The following is a 21435-nucleotide window of genomic DNA, read 5'->3' on the forward strand; positions in this document are numbered from 1 at the left end:
ATGAGACCACAATTATTTGGATTTGAAAGCATCCACTTTTTTCTAATAATTTTCATTTGGCATTTTTCACCTGGGTTAAAGGATCACTCCCAATTCAACCCATGTGCAAATGTAAAATTCACTTACCTGAACAAAACCGCATGCTGTGAAGTCCTCAAACAAAGGCAGACTTGGACGGTCTTCTCTATAGATGGTGAGTTTGTATGTGATCAGGGTCTCACCTTGGACTGGAGATTCATCCACCACAAGCATTGAGATTTTGTTCATCCCTAAGCCCAGAGGGTAGTTGGCAAAGCTGGAGAGAGAATGAGAGAGAGAGACAACCCAAACTGATTCATACATCAGTATTTATTAAATGTATACAATTTTCATTAAAAACAGATAAGATCTGCACCATTTCATAAGAAACCTAAAATGTGAAAAAACTCTTTTAACTTATGTTTCATTGTGCTTCGGTATACCAAGAGTTATCTTGCAGAGCAAGTCATGTCCCCTATCAATTACAGGGAAGGGGACTAATATTATTAACCACCTGTCAGGGTCATACATTATCCCATTTAATACTCACAACTCCATACAAAAACTATGATAGTCCCCGTTTTAAATATAGTAGAGTATGGTAGAGTCAGGGTTGGGACCCAGGTTGGCCTGACTTGAATCCTCTTTCCTTTCTATTACACTTTCTGAGCTCTCAGGAATGCTGGGTGCATTTCTTTCCCTACAACATAGGAAAATGAGTATATTTCTTGCCATGGACGTAGCATGTCATAAAATTCTATCTTCTGTTCAAATTATAAACCAAAGAGTTGATGACTCTCAAAAGAGTCAACAGAAAAAAATCCCATGAGACTAAGAAAGTTAGTGTTACTATGTCCACAAATTGTCACCAACATGTTTATTAAGTAATTAACATCTGAATCTTCAAAAACTTGAGGAGTTGGGTTGGGGTAGAGGAGGCTACTGTTCAGAAGGATGAACTCTTCAACTACCTAAACACATGAAGGTAACAATAAACTCAATTTTCCCCAAATGAGTCCTCTTTAATACTTTTCATACCACAAGATCCTCTCTTGTTACAACATTGTTATAAAGATTAAACACAAAGATTGTTAATAGATCAGTAGAGCACTCATGTGTTCTTTTTAACCACATGGCACCTGTAAAGCAGAGGGATTTCACACCCTGGCAATCCCTCCAACAGATCTTGTGCCGCAGGTTTTCTGAACCATCTTCAAAGGTTGCTTCCAAGGTGTGCTTCCCGCTATGATGTCTCCCCTCAGCCCCTGTCAGCTCCTTCATACCTTGGTCCTGCCCGTTCCTGCAGGTACACCTTGCACTGACACTTAGAAGTCTCTGCTCCAATTGTCAGCGTTACCACATCAAATGGGACTTCTGAGTAATAATCTTTGATCTTTGAGTTAAATTCAGGATTTAGTTCCAAATGCGGATGTGTGAAGATCTGCTTGATATGACATTGTGCATCTTTATCTGTTTAAAAAAACAAAACAATGACAGAAACACACCTGTGGCATGGATAAATGTTTAAAAATCATATATGATTAAGGTTTTTAAAATTCTTTTGAATAACTTTAGTGATCACTGCTGATTTTCCATTTGGTCCTCTGGTCATAGTTGATTTGTGGCTTCAGCTGGGTTTTCTATTTGCCAAATTTTGTAGACCTTGCCTCATATAACAGTTGTTGACTTTAGTTGATATTTTTTGCTCAGCCTTTAAAAGTTTAAAGGCACAGAAGGTCAGAAAATGTCTCTCCAGTGGATTGATAACATTTCGTAACATTTACTGCATATATCAAGCAACTGTGTAAATGGGGGGGAGATGACTCTGTGGGGTGGTGACAGAAGGATACCAGCAGGGAATAAGGAAAATTTCTTGACGGGAAGTGTCATTAAACTGCCATTGGATTGATATGTAGCTTACAGTCAGGAGGGTGAGGCAAAGAACGTGAAATCCAATATCATGCCAAACACTCAGACACAAGAACATGAGACCCCCTCCATATTCCGGCCACCTTAACCTAAGAAAGCCTGAAGTATAAGAAGGAAATGCTATCTTCTGCTCAACCCTGTTACAGAACCTAGCATATTATTTCATATAATTGATTCTAAGCCATTTAAAAAAAAGTGTTTCTATTTGATAACTCAATTTTTTGCAAAAGTATTTTAGTGAGAAAAAACTAAAAACATATTTCTAGGCACATACACCAGCCACTGCTAAACTATATTGTGTTCATATTTGAAATAAACAAATTACTCAAAAGCAAATGTTTTTCAAAGAAATATTAACAAGTATTTTGTGCCAGAGATACTTTTCAATAGTCAACAAAATTCCAGTAAAGGTAAACATAGGAAATTCTATAAAAACCAGTAAAATGAAAATGTCTTCTGTTGCCTTTAAATAAGATGCTCAATGATGTTTAACACAGCGACAAAAAGATAACACCAGATTTGCCACAGGAAGCTATACACCTGCACTTAAAGAAAAGTCGATTATCCTGTTAACTGCTGTCTTTTCCTCTATTGTTATAGAGCTATCACAACAAGTTTTCTAAAATCAAATCTGATGATTTGGCTTCAGTTCTTTAACAGTTTCTCATCACCTCCCGAAGCTAGGCCAAGCTCCCAATAAAGCTTACAAGGCATCTCATAACCACTTCCTTGGTTCTCCTTCCCATCTCCCATCACATCCTGGACTTTGTGATTCAATACCAAAAGTTTTATATTTCTTTGCCAGACATGGAGACAGATGCATCACCAAATCCATGGCAATGAATACCACCAACTTTATAGGTGTTTCATTCTAGTTCTGAGGACTAGGTGTCAGCTTAATTCCCATCGTGCCCTAAAATAATGAAAGTGAATAAATGTGTGTATTTCTGACCCACATTCTAGGATAGTTTTCTCAGCTGGTCAAAGAAAAAACTACTCTGGTACAAATTAGGAACAATAATAATACAATAGATATATTGTAATTTCATTGCAGGGAAAAGTCAATAAAAATTAGTCTATTTGGTTGAATAACTCAGTGAATTGGGTAAATACCTGCTTGATTGATTTTACTTGTTACGAAAGATTCTATCTGGGTGACAGATGTAGGTGGACTTCATCTATAATTTCAATAATCCTACCAGCTCCTAACATTTTTTATAATAAAAGAGAAAAAATGAAAGAATAAGGGTGAGACTGTATTATTAGATTTAATCTTGAAAAGGACCATAGCTTTTCATTTGAATTCAACCACTTATTAATAACACATTCATTTTTTCATCAAAGATTTTTTTTTTTCTGGCATAGTCTATGTTCAAGGCACTGAGATAAGCACAGTAAAAACAGGTTATTTTTGGTCATGAGATCTGATTCAAATGGAGACTGTGAACCCAATCTAACACTTTAAACAAGCTGGAGTTCAGGGATATGGAATGTGCTTTCAAAAGCACCATTTCTTAGGCAGAAAGGGAATATAAATACGTGCGCTACACTTTTATGTTCAGAACCAGTTAGATGAATAACAAGGTGGAAGATTTTTTCAAAATAGTAATCATAGGAAATGTACTGATACTTTAACTTTATATATTTTTATAAAATAGTCACTGAGAGTTAATTTCCTTGCAGTTTATACTTTCACTTAATAGTGAACATTTTCAATGGGGCCTGCCCATTACAACACTGAAACTCAGCCCTAAATGAAAGAAAATGTGTAATCATTCTCTTAAGCAAGATTTTAGCAAGTGCTTGTTTTTGGTTTCATCAGAAACTCTTCACCTCTGGCTTATGTACTGCATCCTAGACCCCTGCTTGAAAGCTGATTTTGTCCTGACATCATCTTCAACTGAATCATCAGTGGTACTGCCTACAAACACCTGGTGTTTCCTTGGCATCTTTCCCAGTCCAGTCCCAACTTGTCTCAGGCCAGCTTACCTTAGCTCTGCAGAGAACCCACTGTGAGGTAAGGTGGTAGCAGGCTGCTTAACGTATTTGGCAAGTATATATGGGAAAGCTGTTTGAAGTCTTGGTTGCTTTTAATGGATTTCTTTTAACCACAGAATTTTGTTGCCCTCTTGAGGGATAATCATAACTCATATTAAACACAAAAACAGCCTAGACACTGAAAGATAATCCCACTTGTTCTAAGGCATCGAGTTATTTTTTAAAATCTTTTACCATAAAAATAGGAAGATTAATTTTGAAGACCCAGGTAGGACTAGTTTTTAATCAACATAAAAATATGAACAAAGTTGAAGAGCTTATTTAACGTGTTTGTATCCTCTACCCTATGCTACCTGAAAACTAAAAAAAAAAAAAAGAGATTAATTTGTACAATCGTTCCTCTTATAAATGAGAAAACAAAAGACCAAAGAGGTGAAGTGGCTTTCCTGATCTAACCCAGAGCCTGGCACACTAGACCCTCAACAAATGTTCATTCTAATCTTGCTCCTAGTTTTCTCAAAATTAGTCCTTTTCTCACTACACACTGGGTACCAGTCTCCCAAGAGAACTGAGTAGCATGTATTTTTCTAGAAGTGGGAGATTGGATGATAAATGCAGAGAGGGAATGGTGTTAAGTATATCTGTTACTTTTTCCTGATTAGCAGTACTTTATTCAAAATGCTATTATTTTTAATTGGATGTATTTGTTGATTCTATTAAACCACATTATTGTATCACCTCTCAGCCTATTGTGATTTTAATGGTAGTGTTAAAACACAGTGAATGAATTAAATTGCATTTTAGAAGACACAAATTAGATTTATTAAATTAGAAGACTTATATTTATCATAAATTAGATCTTAGTCCATAAATTTTATTGTTTTCACCTTTAATGTTTTATCAGAATAGATTGTTTTGTGAAAGGCTAAATTTTCTGTGTATGTTTCAGCATCAATTATATATATATATATACACACACACACATATATGTTAAAAAGGTATACACTGCCAAAAACAAACCTGATAAATAGAATTCTTATGCTTCCATCATATTATTATAGGATATTAAGATAATACATGAGCCTTGGACAAAGAATCTGAAGACCCAGTTTCATGATCCAGCTCATGCATTTAATAGCACTGTGATCTTGGAAAAGTCAGTAAGATTCCCTAGAATGATATATTTGCAAGACCACTGGAATAATACTGACCAGAGTGAAGAAAATTATTTAAAATTTTAAAAATCTATATAATACTTAAAATGTATTACTATTATATATGTATTTATATTATTGATTATACCTTGGTAAAAAAAAATCATGAATTTTAAGAAAAGAAATTGAAATTTGGCTTAAAAACTCTCAATTGTTATAAAGAAAACTCAAATCAAGTACTATCCATTATATCAACAATCTGGGAGAAAAGGATCACTGTTGGGTGGTGAGAGTCCTAAAAATCAATATATAGAGGAGAGGCCAAGCTCTTCCATTTGAGAGTCCCTAAGGCAAAGCATTAGCACCGTTAGGGCCCCTCAAAATAAGTTTGGAAGTTACTGTCTTTAAACAAGTTACTGTCTTTAAATACAAAAACATAATATTTCATTTTCAAAAATGGAAAATTAAAAATCTTTTTATACAAAAGTAGCAAATATGAACTCATTCAGAAATCTCATAACTTCTGAAAATTTACATAAAATACATTATCAGCCTAAAGATGCCCCAATATGATGATTTATTCAACCTAACTGTTGATTATGATTCTGAAGCACTTTCATTGGAACTCACCATTAATGCAATGTATTTCTTTGGTTTCATTAATAATTTGTGGAACTGCAGCTAAAAAAAGAAATGTAAATTAAAAAATGAAACTATTAATCAAAATAAAAAGAATACATATTCAGGTATCTGAAACTCAGGATAATTTAATAAAACACATATTTTATTATTTAATTTTTATTACATCAGAAAGCACTTCTAAGTTAAACTGAAAGCTACAGTAAAACAAAAGAAGCTATTTGGTTCAAATTGCAGAAAAATGATTATTTCAAATAAGAAAATATTAAGGGAGAAAAATGAATGGTCTAAATGCCATCTATTGCTTGAAGTTGATCTATCAGAATTCCTCTAGTTCTAAGATCTTATGGCTATAATTTCTCAAATCATTAGAATTACATAAATTCCATCCAGTTGGTTCCACTGATATTTACTTTGTTTCTAAATTCAACCAAACATTTATCTAAAAAACTCCTTAATAAATACCAATGGGACAAATGAGTGAATAAAAACAGAGTGCTTAAAGAAATCATTTAGAGAAGAAAAAAATGGTGGGAGAGAGAAAGACGATCAGAACAGCAGTTTAACATCAGTTCTTCCCTGATCTTATTGATTCATTTAATTATCAAACTTTAGCATGCCTCAGAATCATCTGAAGGGCTTGTTGAAATAAAGAACACTGGGCCTTACACCCAGAGATTCTGATTCAGTAGATGTGAATTTTCCAAGCTTCCCAGATGGTGCTGATGTTGTTGGTTTAGGGGCCACACACCCAGAACCACTACATTGGATTAAACCTTGATTTGTAGTAGGAAAACTTCGATTTTTTAAAAAAAGTGTAGACACATGTACTTCTTTTCATTTTTTCTTCTGAAAATTAGAAACATTTCCTTTTCATGTGACATAAAGCTCAGATGTTCTTTAGAAGGAAAAAAACTGAAAATTGACATAAGCTTAAGAGAGAAAATCAAAATTGCCATTAATTTTCCTTAAGGTCTATATTGCTTGTAGCCAATTGTTTCATTTAATAATATATCTTAAACATCTTTCATGTGTAACTATTTTCCCACAATATTAGAATGGCTTTATAGTAATTTATTGGATGACTATAGCTTAATCCAATCCACTATTATTGCAATAATGGTAGTTGCTATTTTTTTCATTTATTAGTAATTTATGTAATTAAATTTTTGTGTACATTCTTAATTATTTCCTTAAAATGAATATCTGGAAATGAAATTTCTGGTACGTAAGAATAACTTTTAAAGCTTTTCTTACATGTTGTTAAATGGCCTCTTAAGAAAGATTGTTCTAATTTATACACCCACCAGCAACATGAGAATACTCATTTTCCTACACTCTTCCCAACTCTATTATCTTTAAGAGGAAAAATCTTTCCAAATTTGAGGGAAAACAGCATTTTCCACTTTAATTTTCATTTTTGATTGCTAATAAAGCTAAACATTTTTTATGTTTTTGGCCACACAATACTTGTTTTTCATGTAGAAAGAAGTGGGACTACATCCTTTACCTTTTTTATTTTCAATTGCATTAACTGGTACTTGTGGTTTGTTCATGTTCTCATCCTCTGCAAAAGAATTCCTGTGAATGCAATATCAAACAACTCTGGATCAATGCACTGAACAAAATTCATGGAAATTACATCTAACACACTATCTTTTTTCCTGTGTGTGAGCACAGTTATTTTGATGAACACAAAGGAAAACTTTCTGGATTTCATTCCTCAAAACTGGCAATCTTGTCTCAAGTGAGGTGGTTGGAAATCTCATCATCTCTAATCAGCAGAAGCACATTTGAAGAAAACCAGGGCAAAAAGTCACTCTTTGGTCCAAAAGGGAACAATCTCTGATAGCCCAGGTCCAACAGAAGTGATTCAGAAACACACATTCCTATTGGAATCTGTTTGGCTAAAATTACAAAGTCTTGAAGCAAGAAGCCTTGGAAACTCTGAGACACAGACTGAGAAGAACATCCATATAATCTAAGAAATTGAAGCGTACCATGCAGAAAGTGACCTGTCCTGCCAAGGATTCTATCCTTAAACTCTGATGAACAGGAATGAATTTTAAGGGTTAGTTATATCTTGGTGTGTTTGCCTCATTTTTCTGTTGTATAACTAAATGCTCAGCCAGATTGGCCTTTAAATCCTCAAATTTGGGACCAAAGTAATCTAAGTTGCAGACAGAAAAATTGCTGGTCCTGATGATAAAGAATACTGGACAGGATGTGACTTGACTTTACTGTGCTGTGTTTGTTGTAAGGCTCCATTTCTACTCCAGAGAAACAGAGATAACAATACTGGCCTTACTTCACAGGGATGTTATGAAGATTCAATCAAACGCTCTGTGTTAAATTATATTTTATAAAGATTTATTGTTCCAAATATTGTACTGTACTAGTAGAGATGAATAAGGCATTTCCAATTCCCTTAAAATATAAACATCAGATAGGAAATTAAGAAGCATCAAGGAACTAAAACTATAGTTAATGTTGGAAGGTGTGATAATTTTATTGCAGTTTTATTTTTAAAGTCTTTTTTTCCCTTTAGTATATGCAATGATGTAATCAGGGGTGAAAAATTATGATGTCTAGGACTTTAAAATACTTTCCTCCGAGGAATGAAGAAATAGATAAAGCAAGCATGGGGTGAGATACGTTTACTTGAAGTTTGAGTGCCAGGCCAAGGTTAAAAAAAAAAAAAAATCTCTGATTTCACATGAAGTAAACACTCTAAGCAAAGCTCATAAAAGATACAACCCTGAAATGCATGTAAACTGAATTTTAGAAATGTTACTACCTTAATGGAACAGGATGCTTTGTATGTTAACTCATCCCGCAAGTGATTTCTTGTGTAATTTTGTGAATAACTTATTTGTTTTGAAAATGTGTATTTTCATGGAAAGCATGTGATTAGAGCAAATTACACTTGCTACTTGATTTCCAGTAAAGTGAAAATCAGCAGAGAGTACACACATACTGATTTTAGTGTTTTCATTCTGTTCAGATTTCCACTAAGTCTGTTGGGACCTCCGGATTCTGAGCCTCAGGGCACAGACATAAGTGTCACTTTTTCTAAATGTTGCTTTTTTGACTTTATTTCTCCTCACCTTGTTGCTATAAGCAGATGATCTTTATTTAAAAGGGTGGAGGAAGGCATTAAACCCCACAGATAGTACAGGTATGTAAAATTGGCTTTTTTGGTATGAAAAACTGGAGATGACCATTGTGAAGATAAGGGCAATTATGAATGACTACACGTGATCTTCAACTCAAGTAGCTGCGTGGCTTGAGCAAATAACCCATCTTCTCAGCACCTCAGTTTCCTCATCTGGAAAATGTGTATCATATGCATCCTCCGTGTAATACAGCATGAATGATAATTAAATATATATACACTCACTGGTAAACTTGAAGATAATTAGAATTGAGTATTCTTTCTTAAAATGTTCTAGAAACAATTTATGTAATTGCTTCTTGATAAAGACTTCAAGTTTACTTATCTTAGTGTTAACTTAGATAAAGCTTTCATACTTATCTTGATTTTCCTATAAATGAAAGAAAAATATATACCCCATTTGTCGATGCTAAAGTGACTTTTGGATGGTATAGCAACAGGAAACCGAAAGTATATTAATATTTACTACCTATCTTCTCTGCAGCACACCACACACTATGCAATACATGATGGAGGTTATCTTATGCAATCTTGAAACAATACTTGGTAGGTGGTATAATCCATATTTTACAGGTACGGAAACTGAGACTCAGAGGAAAATCTTACCTGCTGTAATTAATAAACTCTAGAGTTGGGATTTTTGAATCCAAGTCTGTCTGATTCAAAAAGGTCCTGACTTTTTCTAACTATATTTAACACTGACCTTTAGTAAATTTCATTGTTGGAAGGAATCATTTAGGGTTAGAATTAGGCTTAAATTCAATATTTTGAATTTAAGTCAATTGCTTAACCTTATAACAAATGTGGACCTTGAGACAAATTTCGGGAATAAACTTTCCAAAGCTTGCATATCTCAAGGGAACTTACCCAAAGTTAAAAACCATACTTAAATAGACTCCTTGGTAAATCAAGTCTGCTCTTCCCTCATCAACAGCGGCACAAGAGACAGTCTTGGATTGAGTGAGTGCAAAGAACAAACAAAGGGACAGTAGGCTGTATTATTTAAAACCTAATTTTCAAACAAACAAACAAAACCTTCTATCAATCCTATTATTTCGGAGTATTGAGGGAATAAGGCCAACTGCATAAAGATGTGGCAATTAAAGTGAGTTCTGGTCCTGGGAGATGTCCTGTGAATTCTTTGAATGTGTGATTATTTGTATTTTTGAACTATTAAAACAAAGTTTCTTATAGGACCGTTTTCACTGTCTCCTGAGGCAGAAGGAAATGAAGGACAAGTCAGTAGAATTGAGGCCGTTCGTGAGGGTAACTTCAGAGACATTGATGACCATGCACGGCCATCTAGGCTTTCATTCCCTTAGGAGGTTAGGTTTACTTGTTTTCCTGGCAATAGACAAGTCAAATACTCACTTACTCCTATCATATAAAAGGGAAGCAGACTTAGCTGGCACCACAGGCACTGCCCCTTCCCCTGGCAACTGGGGGTGTTACTATGTTCACTGGCCCAGCAACCCTCTTATTCACTCATTACTACCCCTCATTAGAATGGAAGTGGACAGAGGAGGCCAAGGACCTTTTCTCCTGGCCGAATGCTTCTCTCTGAGATTCCATCTTCTAAAAAAAAGTTCTAATCTTGTGGTAGAGACAGACATATTTATAAATTTGGATAGGTTTTGCCTAGAATAAAGTCATGCCTCAAAAACTCCAAATGAATGCTCATACCGTCTCGGGCTCCACTCTGACTGATGGTTCATAAAACAAATCTCACCTAATTCTTTCTGTCTGATGCTCCCGTAATTCAAGGATATATATCACAGGATGAAACTAGCTTGAAACTTTTAATTTTAAACATGACTTTTGAATGGAGTCAAGTCCTGATGGTTTGAAAAACTGTTGGATATATTTTTGTTACAGTGTTTGAAGACCACTAGAATCATTATGGTTTCAATGTTTTAAAGAAGCTTATTTTCCAGAGCATGAATTCTTGGACACACTTCTTTTTGTTGCTTTCTTTAATGTAGGCAATGCCTTTTGAAATCAATCTTTAGAGATTTTTGGAGTTGCACAATTCAGATTTGTGGCTCTCTTACCATTCCAGCGGGTGTGGCTGTGCCTTTTTATTCAGGAGCTGAAATTGTTCAAATACATTTAAAAGAGACCAGTATTGGGTCAGGATGGAACCAGGTTTCCCCACAGGATTTGCCATATCATAAAATTCACGCATCAAAGATTGAAACCCAGGAGCAGTAGACGGGAAGAGCTGAGAAGGAATATTCGAAAGCAGAATATCAGAATAAGTTATGGAAAATAAAATGTAGTATTACTAGGAAAGGCCTTATATTTATTTATTCAGATATTTTAAAAATCAGATATTTATTTAAAATCCATTATCTGTACCATAATTTAATTTTCTGTGTTGCTGTCAAGGTAAATGCCACTTTTTATAAGGAACTAATTTTGCTGATGTTTATACTTTCAAATGGGGTAAATTTTATTTCTCTTTTCATTGAAAGGAAATGGATATCTGCTTTCTATAGATACCTGAAAACAGCTGAATAACAGAGTGAGTCAGGTAGCAGGAAAAATGAGGAGAGATCCTCTTGGGTTACAAGTGTCTTACAAATGTCAGGGTGAGAGATATTAATCCTACCCCCCAAAAAAAACTATGGTTATCCTCTTTCTACTCTGAGAGTCAGGAAATTAGTGTTTGCCCTTTCTCCTACAAAATAATTCTTCTATTCTTCACATTGTGCCAAGAGATGTTCTTTACTTTCACAATACCTTAAATTGAAGATATTGACGGACGAAGGATGAAGCTAGGTCTCTGATTATCTTTGCATAGTATTGACCCAAACTGTCATGAATGTAATACTTACTATATTTAAATTAATTAAAATAACCCATCAATTATGTTATCTTTGGAGTAATAAGCTTACTTTGAACCCTCTAAAATATGGAGCTAAATTATAAAAACAAGTGTCAAACCTTCACTAATTAATTTAGTAAGTTGGTTATAACTCATACAAGTAGCATCTGAATACACAGATTTTTTAAAGTAAAAAATAAATATTTTATTCAAACAGATTAATAATAAATTATTAGTAGACTTTTTAAAATGCTATTTTAAAGAGATATTTTGTATAAACAAATCTTAGGTAGAAAAATATGAATCCAATGTAATTTACCTATATAAGGGCAGAACTAGAAACAAAGCAAGTACTGAGCATGCACATGTATATGTAATAAATTATCCTTTGATATTGATCAATAACTTAACAGAATCCAGGAAAATACATAGAAAACAAAATAAATGCCATTTATATTTTTTGGCTGAAACCAGTAAAAGTTATTATAATTACTTACATTTTCTTTCTTTGGATTTTGCTATAGAGTTACAACAAATTAAGATTTAGGTAGTTTTAAAAAATATTATTGTTCTATTGAGTAATATTTACTTTTACACACACGAAAAAGGGCATAATAAGCAGAAGGAAATTTTGGTTACATGTATATGTCCCAAAGCTAAAAGCAAACTTTTCTGGAAAAATGTTAGCATTTTCCCTTTAAGAACTATCAAATCCTGCCAGCTATACTAATTCCATATTCTTTCACCTTTAGTAAGTCATGTATTATCTGCAAACTCTTAAAGAATATGCATTCTGCTCATCTTAATATTTATATCTCTGAAAAGAAGAAGCTTACAAAGATTTCTATTCCTTAAAGAAATATCTTCACCTAGTTTTAAGTCAAAATCAAGTCTCTTATGGCTGATCTACTGTAATCTCAGTAATCAAGAGGAATCAAAGGTCACTTTTGTTTTACCAGTTGGAATTGTCCCAAACTCCTGAGTTCCTTTACGAAAGTCATAATTGAGTTAATCTCCTCTAAAGATAGGCATTGATTTAGTTCTTTTTGATAATTTTCACTCTATAATAGGGGAGAAAAAACACAACTCTTAAGCAATTGCTACAAAGTCAAACCATGTTTAACACAATTCAAGAACCAAATTTTGAACTCTATAAACAGCTGGGCTAATTACTTCTAAATAATACATAATAACTTTAACTTGCCAAAATGATGTCAGAATATAAGAAAACTTCATATTTGAAATAGCTCAGTAATACTTTGGTAGTAAGGTTGGGAAATTGGGCCCAGAAGGACAGAATGAGTGTGACAGTTTGGAAATGCAGGAAAAGTCCTTTTTTAGTCTTCAGGGTACAGAAGATCAGAGCAGCAAATTCACACGTGAACCTCACGTATGGGACATCACTATTTTCAAGTTTCACGGATTCTAGTAAACAGACTCACCCCCCATTTTCCTCACATTCATTTTTCATTATAATGCATCCCTTAGAGCAAAAGATACACATATTAGCATTCCCTCTGGGTCAAATGGTTCTAATGATTTTAATGGCAATCCACTCACTAAGGAAGGGAAACAGGGAACTCTAGGAAGGAATCAATAAAATCATAGGGAAACAGCAGTCTATAATGTCATCTCTCTCAAAACCATCTCTCTGTAGAGCGTTGCTTGTTGGTGAGACCCTTCACATTCTACTTTTCCAAATTTTCCAATTATGGTTTTAAAACTGAAAGATACATAGAAAACAATACTGTACCTAGTAACCTGTACAGATTTTTTTATGCATCAAGAAAACTTGTAGTAACAGATCATAAAAATTAACCAATCTTACTCTGAAGCACTACTCCCTAATCATCAGCATATATCTAACCAAAGACGTTAACCAGATGTGAGTGCTTTAAAAAAAATTAGTATTACAACTCTAGTCCCTTGATGTTAATCTAGAGCACTCACTGCTATTCTAGCTGCCTCTAAAAGGTTCAGGTATTCCTTTTAAAGTATTTTATAATATGTAATATGTATTATTCATTATAATCACAAAATTTCCCTGGGAATTAGGGACTGCTTTACTTCATTTTCAACCCCTAATTTCATCATAATCAGTCAGTCACATACTTAAGAGACATAAAAATAATATTGGTCGGAAAAATATTAAGAGGTTTATATAATGGATACAAATCAATTTCAAATGAATTATCAAGTTGCTTACTTGCACAGTAAAGAAAATGGCACCTTCCAAAAATGAAATAAACAGTTGTCAGTACAAAAATATGCACTTACCTTAAATATACCTGATCTATAAAGTCTCTGAAATATCTCAGAAAATATGGAAAGTGAAGATTCATTAGACAGGAGAAAATTGAAAGTGTCTTTTAAAAGGAATTCTTCTGTGTTTTGGTCCTCAAAATCCATATTATCATCATCTTGAAAATTTAAATGCTCATGCACCTGTGAAAGAGTAAAAGCACAGCAAATATTTTTCATTGACTTACTTTTAATGCAGTGAAATCACTCCTAAGACATGATTCATTTCCTGTTGGATTATAGATCAGAACTGACATCTAGTGGTCCTTTTGGAGGGCAACAGTTTTATAAAATCTAAGTAATGCTCTTTTGAAAATACGATTCTTTATAAGAACATTAACTGCTTTGTAAAATCAAATTAGTTTGTCTTGAAATTCTTTATTGTTGAAGACCTTGTGTTTATGGAAATAATATATAACATTTCTGAACAATAAATTTTAAAAATCATAATATAAACTATTAGATATGTGTGTAAAATAATGAATAAGTGACCATTAGAAGATGTAGATTCATAAAATTTCAAAATTTTAGAGATAAATCTTTGAACTATTCAGCCAAATGTCTGAGCCATATATAATGTAATCATTCTCCTTGTGTAATAGTTTGAAAACCAGTCATTACAGTATGAAGTCGAACTCTGGTTGCACATAATTTTATTTTGTTTCTCTTCATTTCTTCTCATCCCATAACCCAAGATAGCTTTCTATAGACTAATGCAATCAATTTTAAAATCTTCTTGCCACTAAGGGCTATTTTAGATTAAAAATATGCTGGAGGAGATGATCTGAATGAGTTAATTTAATTTAAGAGGAAGTAAAAGAATCAGAGTGTACAAAAAACACCCTTACATTTCCATATATTTATACAAATATTGAAAACAAATATTTCAAAAATTCCTATGGCTTTTAAAATTAAAATATAGGCCAATTTTAAACTAAATATCTATATTAAAGAATAAAAGAGTTACCTTTTTTATAAACCCATATGAATAAGCTAGGTTACCTGCTATTTTCTATTATCTAAATGTCTGTTTTCCTGCATTAACACATACTGAGCTTTATTCCACATTTATTTCATAAACAGTGGTTGAACCACAAAAAAATCCATATTTGTTCAACAGGGATGCAGAGTGGGTATTGTAACTCAAATCAGAGACTCTCCATATGCTAGTTAATTCTCTGAACTACAGTAAATATAAGTCTGTAGTAAGTTTGATGCAAGTTGCACTTATTGATCGGTTACTATGAATGAACACACCACCACCACCACCATACACACACACACACACACACACACACACACACACACACCCTTCAGCCAAAGGGGGAGATCCCATGAGGACTCTGGCATACTCACCTGGAGCACTACAGGGGATCTGACACTGCCATAACCCATATCAAAAGTTAAAAGTTGAAAACATAATCTGCATCTGAAATAAAAACACAAGGTAAAAAAAATACATTCTATTTGCTGTATTTACTCTATTATTTGATACTATATCATTAATAATCACTAAGGTTAAATTTCAAGGTCCATACTAATTACAAAGAGCAATGGCTTGGATAATCCAAAATTGAATACAAATTATCTTTGGATTTGGAGTCTGTTTCGTTCCTTACAGAAAATACAAATATATCTAAAGTATTCATAATACATTAAACGAAACAATGAAGTGACTCCGCAAAAACGTAATATGGAAAAGGAAGCTCTCCTACTCCTCCATGCTAGGCATTCTTATTTGCGTATAAAGCCTGATAAAGCTTACATGGAGGCACCTCCTTTTTTGACATACTCGATTTAACATTTCCCTAGAAAAAGGCATTAAATTATACTCAAGTAAACTGAGATATGAAGATAAGAGTTAATGAATTTTGTTAATAAAAATCTATAAATAAAAATATACCTAGTCAATGGAAAGCATATATGATAAAAATAACTGAGCTTGAAAGGGGCTGCAATTAAAAAGATAATTTAAATAACTGTGCCTTATTTCTTGTCACCACTATTTAAATACTGGTGAGTCTTTAACATGCTCTGAAGTTTTAGGATCAACAAATTAGAAAACATAAGTTTAGAAGTTCATATTTTATACTGATATAAAATTTTCCAAGTAGCACCTACTTGTCATAATTAAGATATATTTTCACTAACAATCAATTGTTAGAAGTAGGGTTTTTTTTCTTTATTTTTTTTAACATTGAAATTTGTTTTTACCTATGGAAGACCTTTGGTCCCAGAGTAGATGTTTCACTGAATACTTCAGCTGCTAGCAGGAGTTTGCTAATTGCTTCCTTCATGTTATCAAAAGCCTGAAGAGGTGAACTTGTTCTCAGAAACGTCTCAAAAAATGTTTGCAGCTGTGAACAAAGTAAAGGATTCACATGTTGAAACTACAATCTCAATTTGTCTCTCTATCATTTCCAAAGTGAACAATGTGAAAGATCCCTTTAGGCTATCTCTCCTTGACACACTCAAAAAAAACTCCTTAAAAAGGAAAATTTGATCATCTAAGACATATATACATACATATATATTTTATATATACATATATATGTAAAATATACTGAAAGAGTATATAATATACCTAAGGTATATTATATAATAAATATATATTTTCACATAATATATAATGTATATATATTCTATACATTTAAAAATATAAGCCTTCCGATTGAATGTGGGGTGCTGAAATTACATCCTGTAATTTAAATTACTTTAGAGGTGCTTACTCCATTTTTCTTCTCATTCCATGGCACGTAATCATGGAAAGTGAAGTGGAACTCACAGAGCTTGTGATCAGAACTGCCAAGTTTAATTTGTGACTCTTCTACCTAGGTGAACTTGGACTTGCAACTCACTTCTCCGAATTTTTGTGTCCTTTTCTTTAAAATGGGTTACTACCTACCAACAAGAGAGTTGTGAGGCCAAATTACAAGAAAGCCACTGTAAAGTATGAAATTCAAATCTAAGCTTTTTATTATTATCCCTTTCCTGCATATATCAGAACAAAAAGAACTATATCGAAATTGCTTCTTCTTCAGGGTATTTTGCTGTGGGAGCTCTAGCCAACCACAGAAGAATCTAAGAGAATCTCAGTGTCCTCCTAACATGTTAATTTCAGGCTTCATGTGGCTAGAGAGAACGGGGCCATATTACAAAAAGGGGCAGGATGTTAGGTTTACCTCTTCATAGAAACACTATAGTTGGTATCACAAAGAGCTATTTTTATTTGCTTAAATATGAAAACAATCACAACAACAAAACTATATCTTGAGGATGCTTAACACCAAAGTTCAAGTCAAACTTTTTAAAAAGTATAAAATAGACCTCATATTGATTCATAAACTTTCTCTGGATAAACATATGCTTTCAAAAATGAAGAACAAAAAATATTTTTTGAAAAAACATGCAGCAGGTATTCTATTAATATTTTTGGAAGAACAAACTAAATTTATCTGAGCTGCGTAAGACTGCAAAGTGAAAAACTTTTGTTGCTATAATAATGAAGGACAGATATTGGCACAAATCACCTGAGGGAGATGGTAAATGTATCTTTAAGATATCCAAGCAAAATTCACCCAAGAGAAACAAATGCTGACTTCATAAACTTTTCCCAGCTGAAAAACAGAAACCTAATGAGATGTACACTTTAAGACCCTATAATCACATCATTAGCATTTGGCAGTTGGGGTGTTTTTCCCTCTCTAAGGACTAAGGAAAATGAATGCAATAACTGTATGATCAAAAGAAAATAAATCAAAGCTAACACTAAAAATATTAACACCCTTGAGTTAAAACAGTCACATGTTTTTCCAAATAAAAGTAACTCATCACATTTCACTCACTTCACCATATTATATAGAAAGGGTTATTGATAATATTATTGCATTTTTCCATTTGAATGTTTTCTAAATATCACAGGGTTCAAGGTTAATAATTTAAGAAAGTTGGAAATGTTTGTGTAGCACATAGGATATATAAGATTCATTATCAAATTATATCCTCCATGGTAAAAAATAATTAGCAAATTAATGCTTAGGATTGTATTTATTCTTCTACTGTGGAAATGTGTATTTCTTAATTTTTGACTGTAATTAATTTTTCACCATGTGGAAAGCACTATGTGCTGGGTTTTGGGGGACAAGGTACGTAGCATGGTGGTAACTCTGTAGACTTTACAGGCTGAAAGTCACAGTTTTGACTTTGGTTCTCCTGTTACTACTAAACTGTGAGACCTTGCAGGATTACTAACAGTAACTTTATAGAGGTATTGCTAGGATTAAATCAGAGAATGTACATAAGGTACACCGTCACCCATCACACATCAATATTCAGTACACGTTAGTGCCTTTTATTAATTAAAACAAAAGTCCACAGCCTTCCTTCAATCAAGGAAGAACATTTAAAAAATATATGATAAGCCTTTCAATAGAAATATATTTAAAAGGGAGAAGAAAGAGGCATGATGGGTAAATAGACCCCATCACTGGTATGTCTCCCAGCAGAAGTGAAAGAGGAGAACTGAAGGACCAAAATAACTGGCTTTCCTCCCATTTCCCTAAAACTCAGCCTGCCAAGAGAAAGACCAGCCTCAACCACCAATCATGAAAGCAGGGGGACAAGAAGCTAAACAGCTGCCATTACGAACAGAAATGTGGAGAGAGGAGATAGAAATGGCATTCAAAAGGCACAATTCAAAATAGAGAGACTTCTTCATTTTTGTATTTGTTCTGTTAACAATCTTTGTCTCTAGATGCATTTCCTTCTATCTCATTGCATGCATTTCCATTTATTTAAGTCCTTCAAGTCAAAGAAAATTCTAGATGAGTCATCTCTTTATTTAGTACAGTGGCAAGCAAATTACATATGCCAGAAATGAAAGTAGAATCATGCAAATGCTTACTATTTTTTTTTAATCATCAACTTTCAATAAGTCGCCCAGAGAGGGCAGAATACTTATATCAATTTTTGAAGCTAATCAATCCACTTAGGCTAAGTGGCAGACTTCTTTGACTGTCTGCTCATATTGTAATTTGTTACACTAATTTATTTCCTTGGTCAAATACTTGAGTTCTGTGTATCTCAATGTGCTCGCATGTAGAAAGAGAAATGTGCTTGATGATTTCATGAGACAATGTCAACTGAAATTATTTGATAGTAATTCCATTCAAAGCTATCAGAACCCAAAATACACTTTTCACTCAGGAGCTTTCTTAACCCAAGCACAAATATCTGAAAGAACACCTTCACTTTCGTAAGTTAAAATCAGCCGTGAACTCAAATATCACGGAGACTTCTCCGTCTCCAGATCAAGACTTTTAATCAATGTATTTGAATCACCTAAACATAAGAATATAAGATCCCAAGGAAATCAGTGTCTTGGCAGTAAGGTAAAAATGAATAAAAGAAGATCTTAAAACATTTAACATGACATGAAACTATTTTATGAACTATAAATTTTCCTCCTTCAGTACAAAAATGAAACACAAATTTAGTGCAAAATAAATTATGTAGAAAATGACCTTGTAAGATCATGGCTGTAAAACCAGGCAGTTAAAGCATCACCATTTGTTTGTACTTGTGTAAAATTCAAGCACTAACCCAGCAAGGTATTTGTAATTTCCACATCTAGCCATTGAAATATACGTAGATGGGTCAAAATTATCAACTAAAAATAGAAGGACAAGAGGGACTAAGGATGAACTTCAAAATATTTGTAGGAAAACTTCAGTTATGTTTTTAATATCTTAAAATATTTCTAAATTGCCCTTATATTCACCTCATTCCTCCACCTCACCTCTCACAAACCCCTCCTGTGCTAAATTCTGGGCTTCACCTGATTAATTTCCTTTATCCTCCCATAGGACATTAGGCAGATTGTTCTCAGCGGCAAAGCATGTTGTTCTGGGTTAAACTTGCTGACTTTCTTGTTTGCTCTCACCATTAGACCATAAGATCTTCTAGGGCAGATACTGTACCATTTTATCTTTGGGTGGCCAGTATCTAACGCAGGGTAGTATTAAGTAAACACTGTTGAGTAACTAAACCTAAGTATAACATTACAGAAACCACAGAGACTTTGATAAGAGAAATAGTTTACTGGAGCTTCTGGATAACATAAATTTTCTCCTTAGGACAACATGTTTATCTCTCATTTCCATCTCGTGAGCGAGGGAGGATGAGCATTTTTCTGGTGACTTGTAATAAAACCTTTGAAAAATAGAAGCTCACAGCTGTTCAAGAGAATTTTTGAGATAAGAAAAATATAACATAAGAGTTAAAACACAGGATGAAAGATTAACCAATATTAGAGTTTTTTTAAAAAGTCATGTTCTTGACTAACTGAGAAGCTATAGCAGAATACTGATATTTCAATATTTTGAATTTTCAGTAGTGTTTAATAGCATTGTACCTTATTAAAGCTTACCAGAATTTCCCTCAGTATTAATGCGAGAGAGAGAAGTTTTCATCTTCTCAAAATAAAGAAGAATATTAGTACTTAAAACCATTTTGCACCAACAAGCATATGAAAAGATGCTCAACATCACTAGTCATTAGGGAAATGCAAATCAAAACCACAATGAGATATTACCTCACATCCATTAGGATGGCTACTATAAAAAAATAAAGTAAAATATTAAGTGTGGGCAAGGATGTGAAGAAATCAGAACCCTTGAGCACTGTTGGTAGGGATATTAAATGGTGCAGCCACTATGCAAAACAGTATGGAGGTTCCTCAAGAAATCAAAATAGAATTACCATATGATCCAGTAATTCAGCTTCTGGGTACAGAGCCAAGAGAACTGAAAACAGGGTCTCAAAGAAATATTTGTTCATCCATGTTCACATCAGCATTAGTCACAATAGCTAAATGGTGGAAGCAACTCAAGTATCCATCCATGGATGAATGGATAGACAAAGTGTAGTATATACAGACAATGGAATATTATTTAGCCTTAAAAAGGAAAGACACTCTAACACATATTGCAACTCAGATGAACCTTGAGGATAGTATGCTAGTTGAAATAATCCAGTCACAAAAGACACTGCATGATTCCACTTACATAAGGTATCTAGAGTTGTCAGATTCTTAGATATAGAAAATAAAATAGTGGTTGCCAGTGGCTTGGTAGGAGGGGGAAATGCGAAGTTGTTTAATGAGTATATAATTTCATTTTTGCAAAAAGTTCTCGACACTGGTTTCACAACAATGTAAATATTTTCAACACTACTGAGCTGTACACTTAAAATGGTTAAGATGGTAAACTTCATGTTATGTATATATTACCGCAATTGTTAAAATCTTTAAAGTAATATTGTAGTTTTCACAGCCTTACACCCTCCAACAACCATGTTTAAACACCTGTTAATTCTGTACCACAAAAGTCCAAAAG

General features: G+C 33.5%; 1 protein-coding gene across 1 annotated transcript in view; it reads right to left on the minus strand.

Moving 5' to 3' along the window:
- The window catches only part of CPED1 (cadherin like and PC-esterase domain containing 1), a 292803-nt gene that overhangs the window by 150653 nt on the left and 120715 nt on the right, over positions 1-21435 (minus strand). The window contains 9 exon segments of the mRNA XM_036864402.1: positions 127-295; positions 1302-1488; positions 5730-5780; positions 7249-7319; positions 10965-11134; positions 12697-12801; positions 14018-14185; positions 15398-15470; positions 16256-16398. Coding sequence (XP_036720297.1) covers positions 127-295; positions 1302-1488; positions 5730-5780; positions 7249-7319; positions 10965-11134; positions 12697-12801; positions 14018-14185; positions 15398-15470; positions 16256-16398 — 1137 coding nt within the window.

Source organism: Balaenoptera musculus, chromosome 9, assembly GCF_009873245.2.
Source record: "Balaenoptera musculus isolate JJ_BM4_2016_0621 chromosome 9, mBalMus1.pri.v3, whole genome shotgun sequence".
Classification (NCBI taxonomy): domain Eukaryota; kingdom Metazoa; phylum Chordata; class Mammalia; order Artiodactyla; family Balaenopteridae; genus Balaenoptera; species Balaenoptera musculus.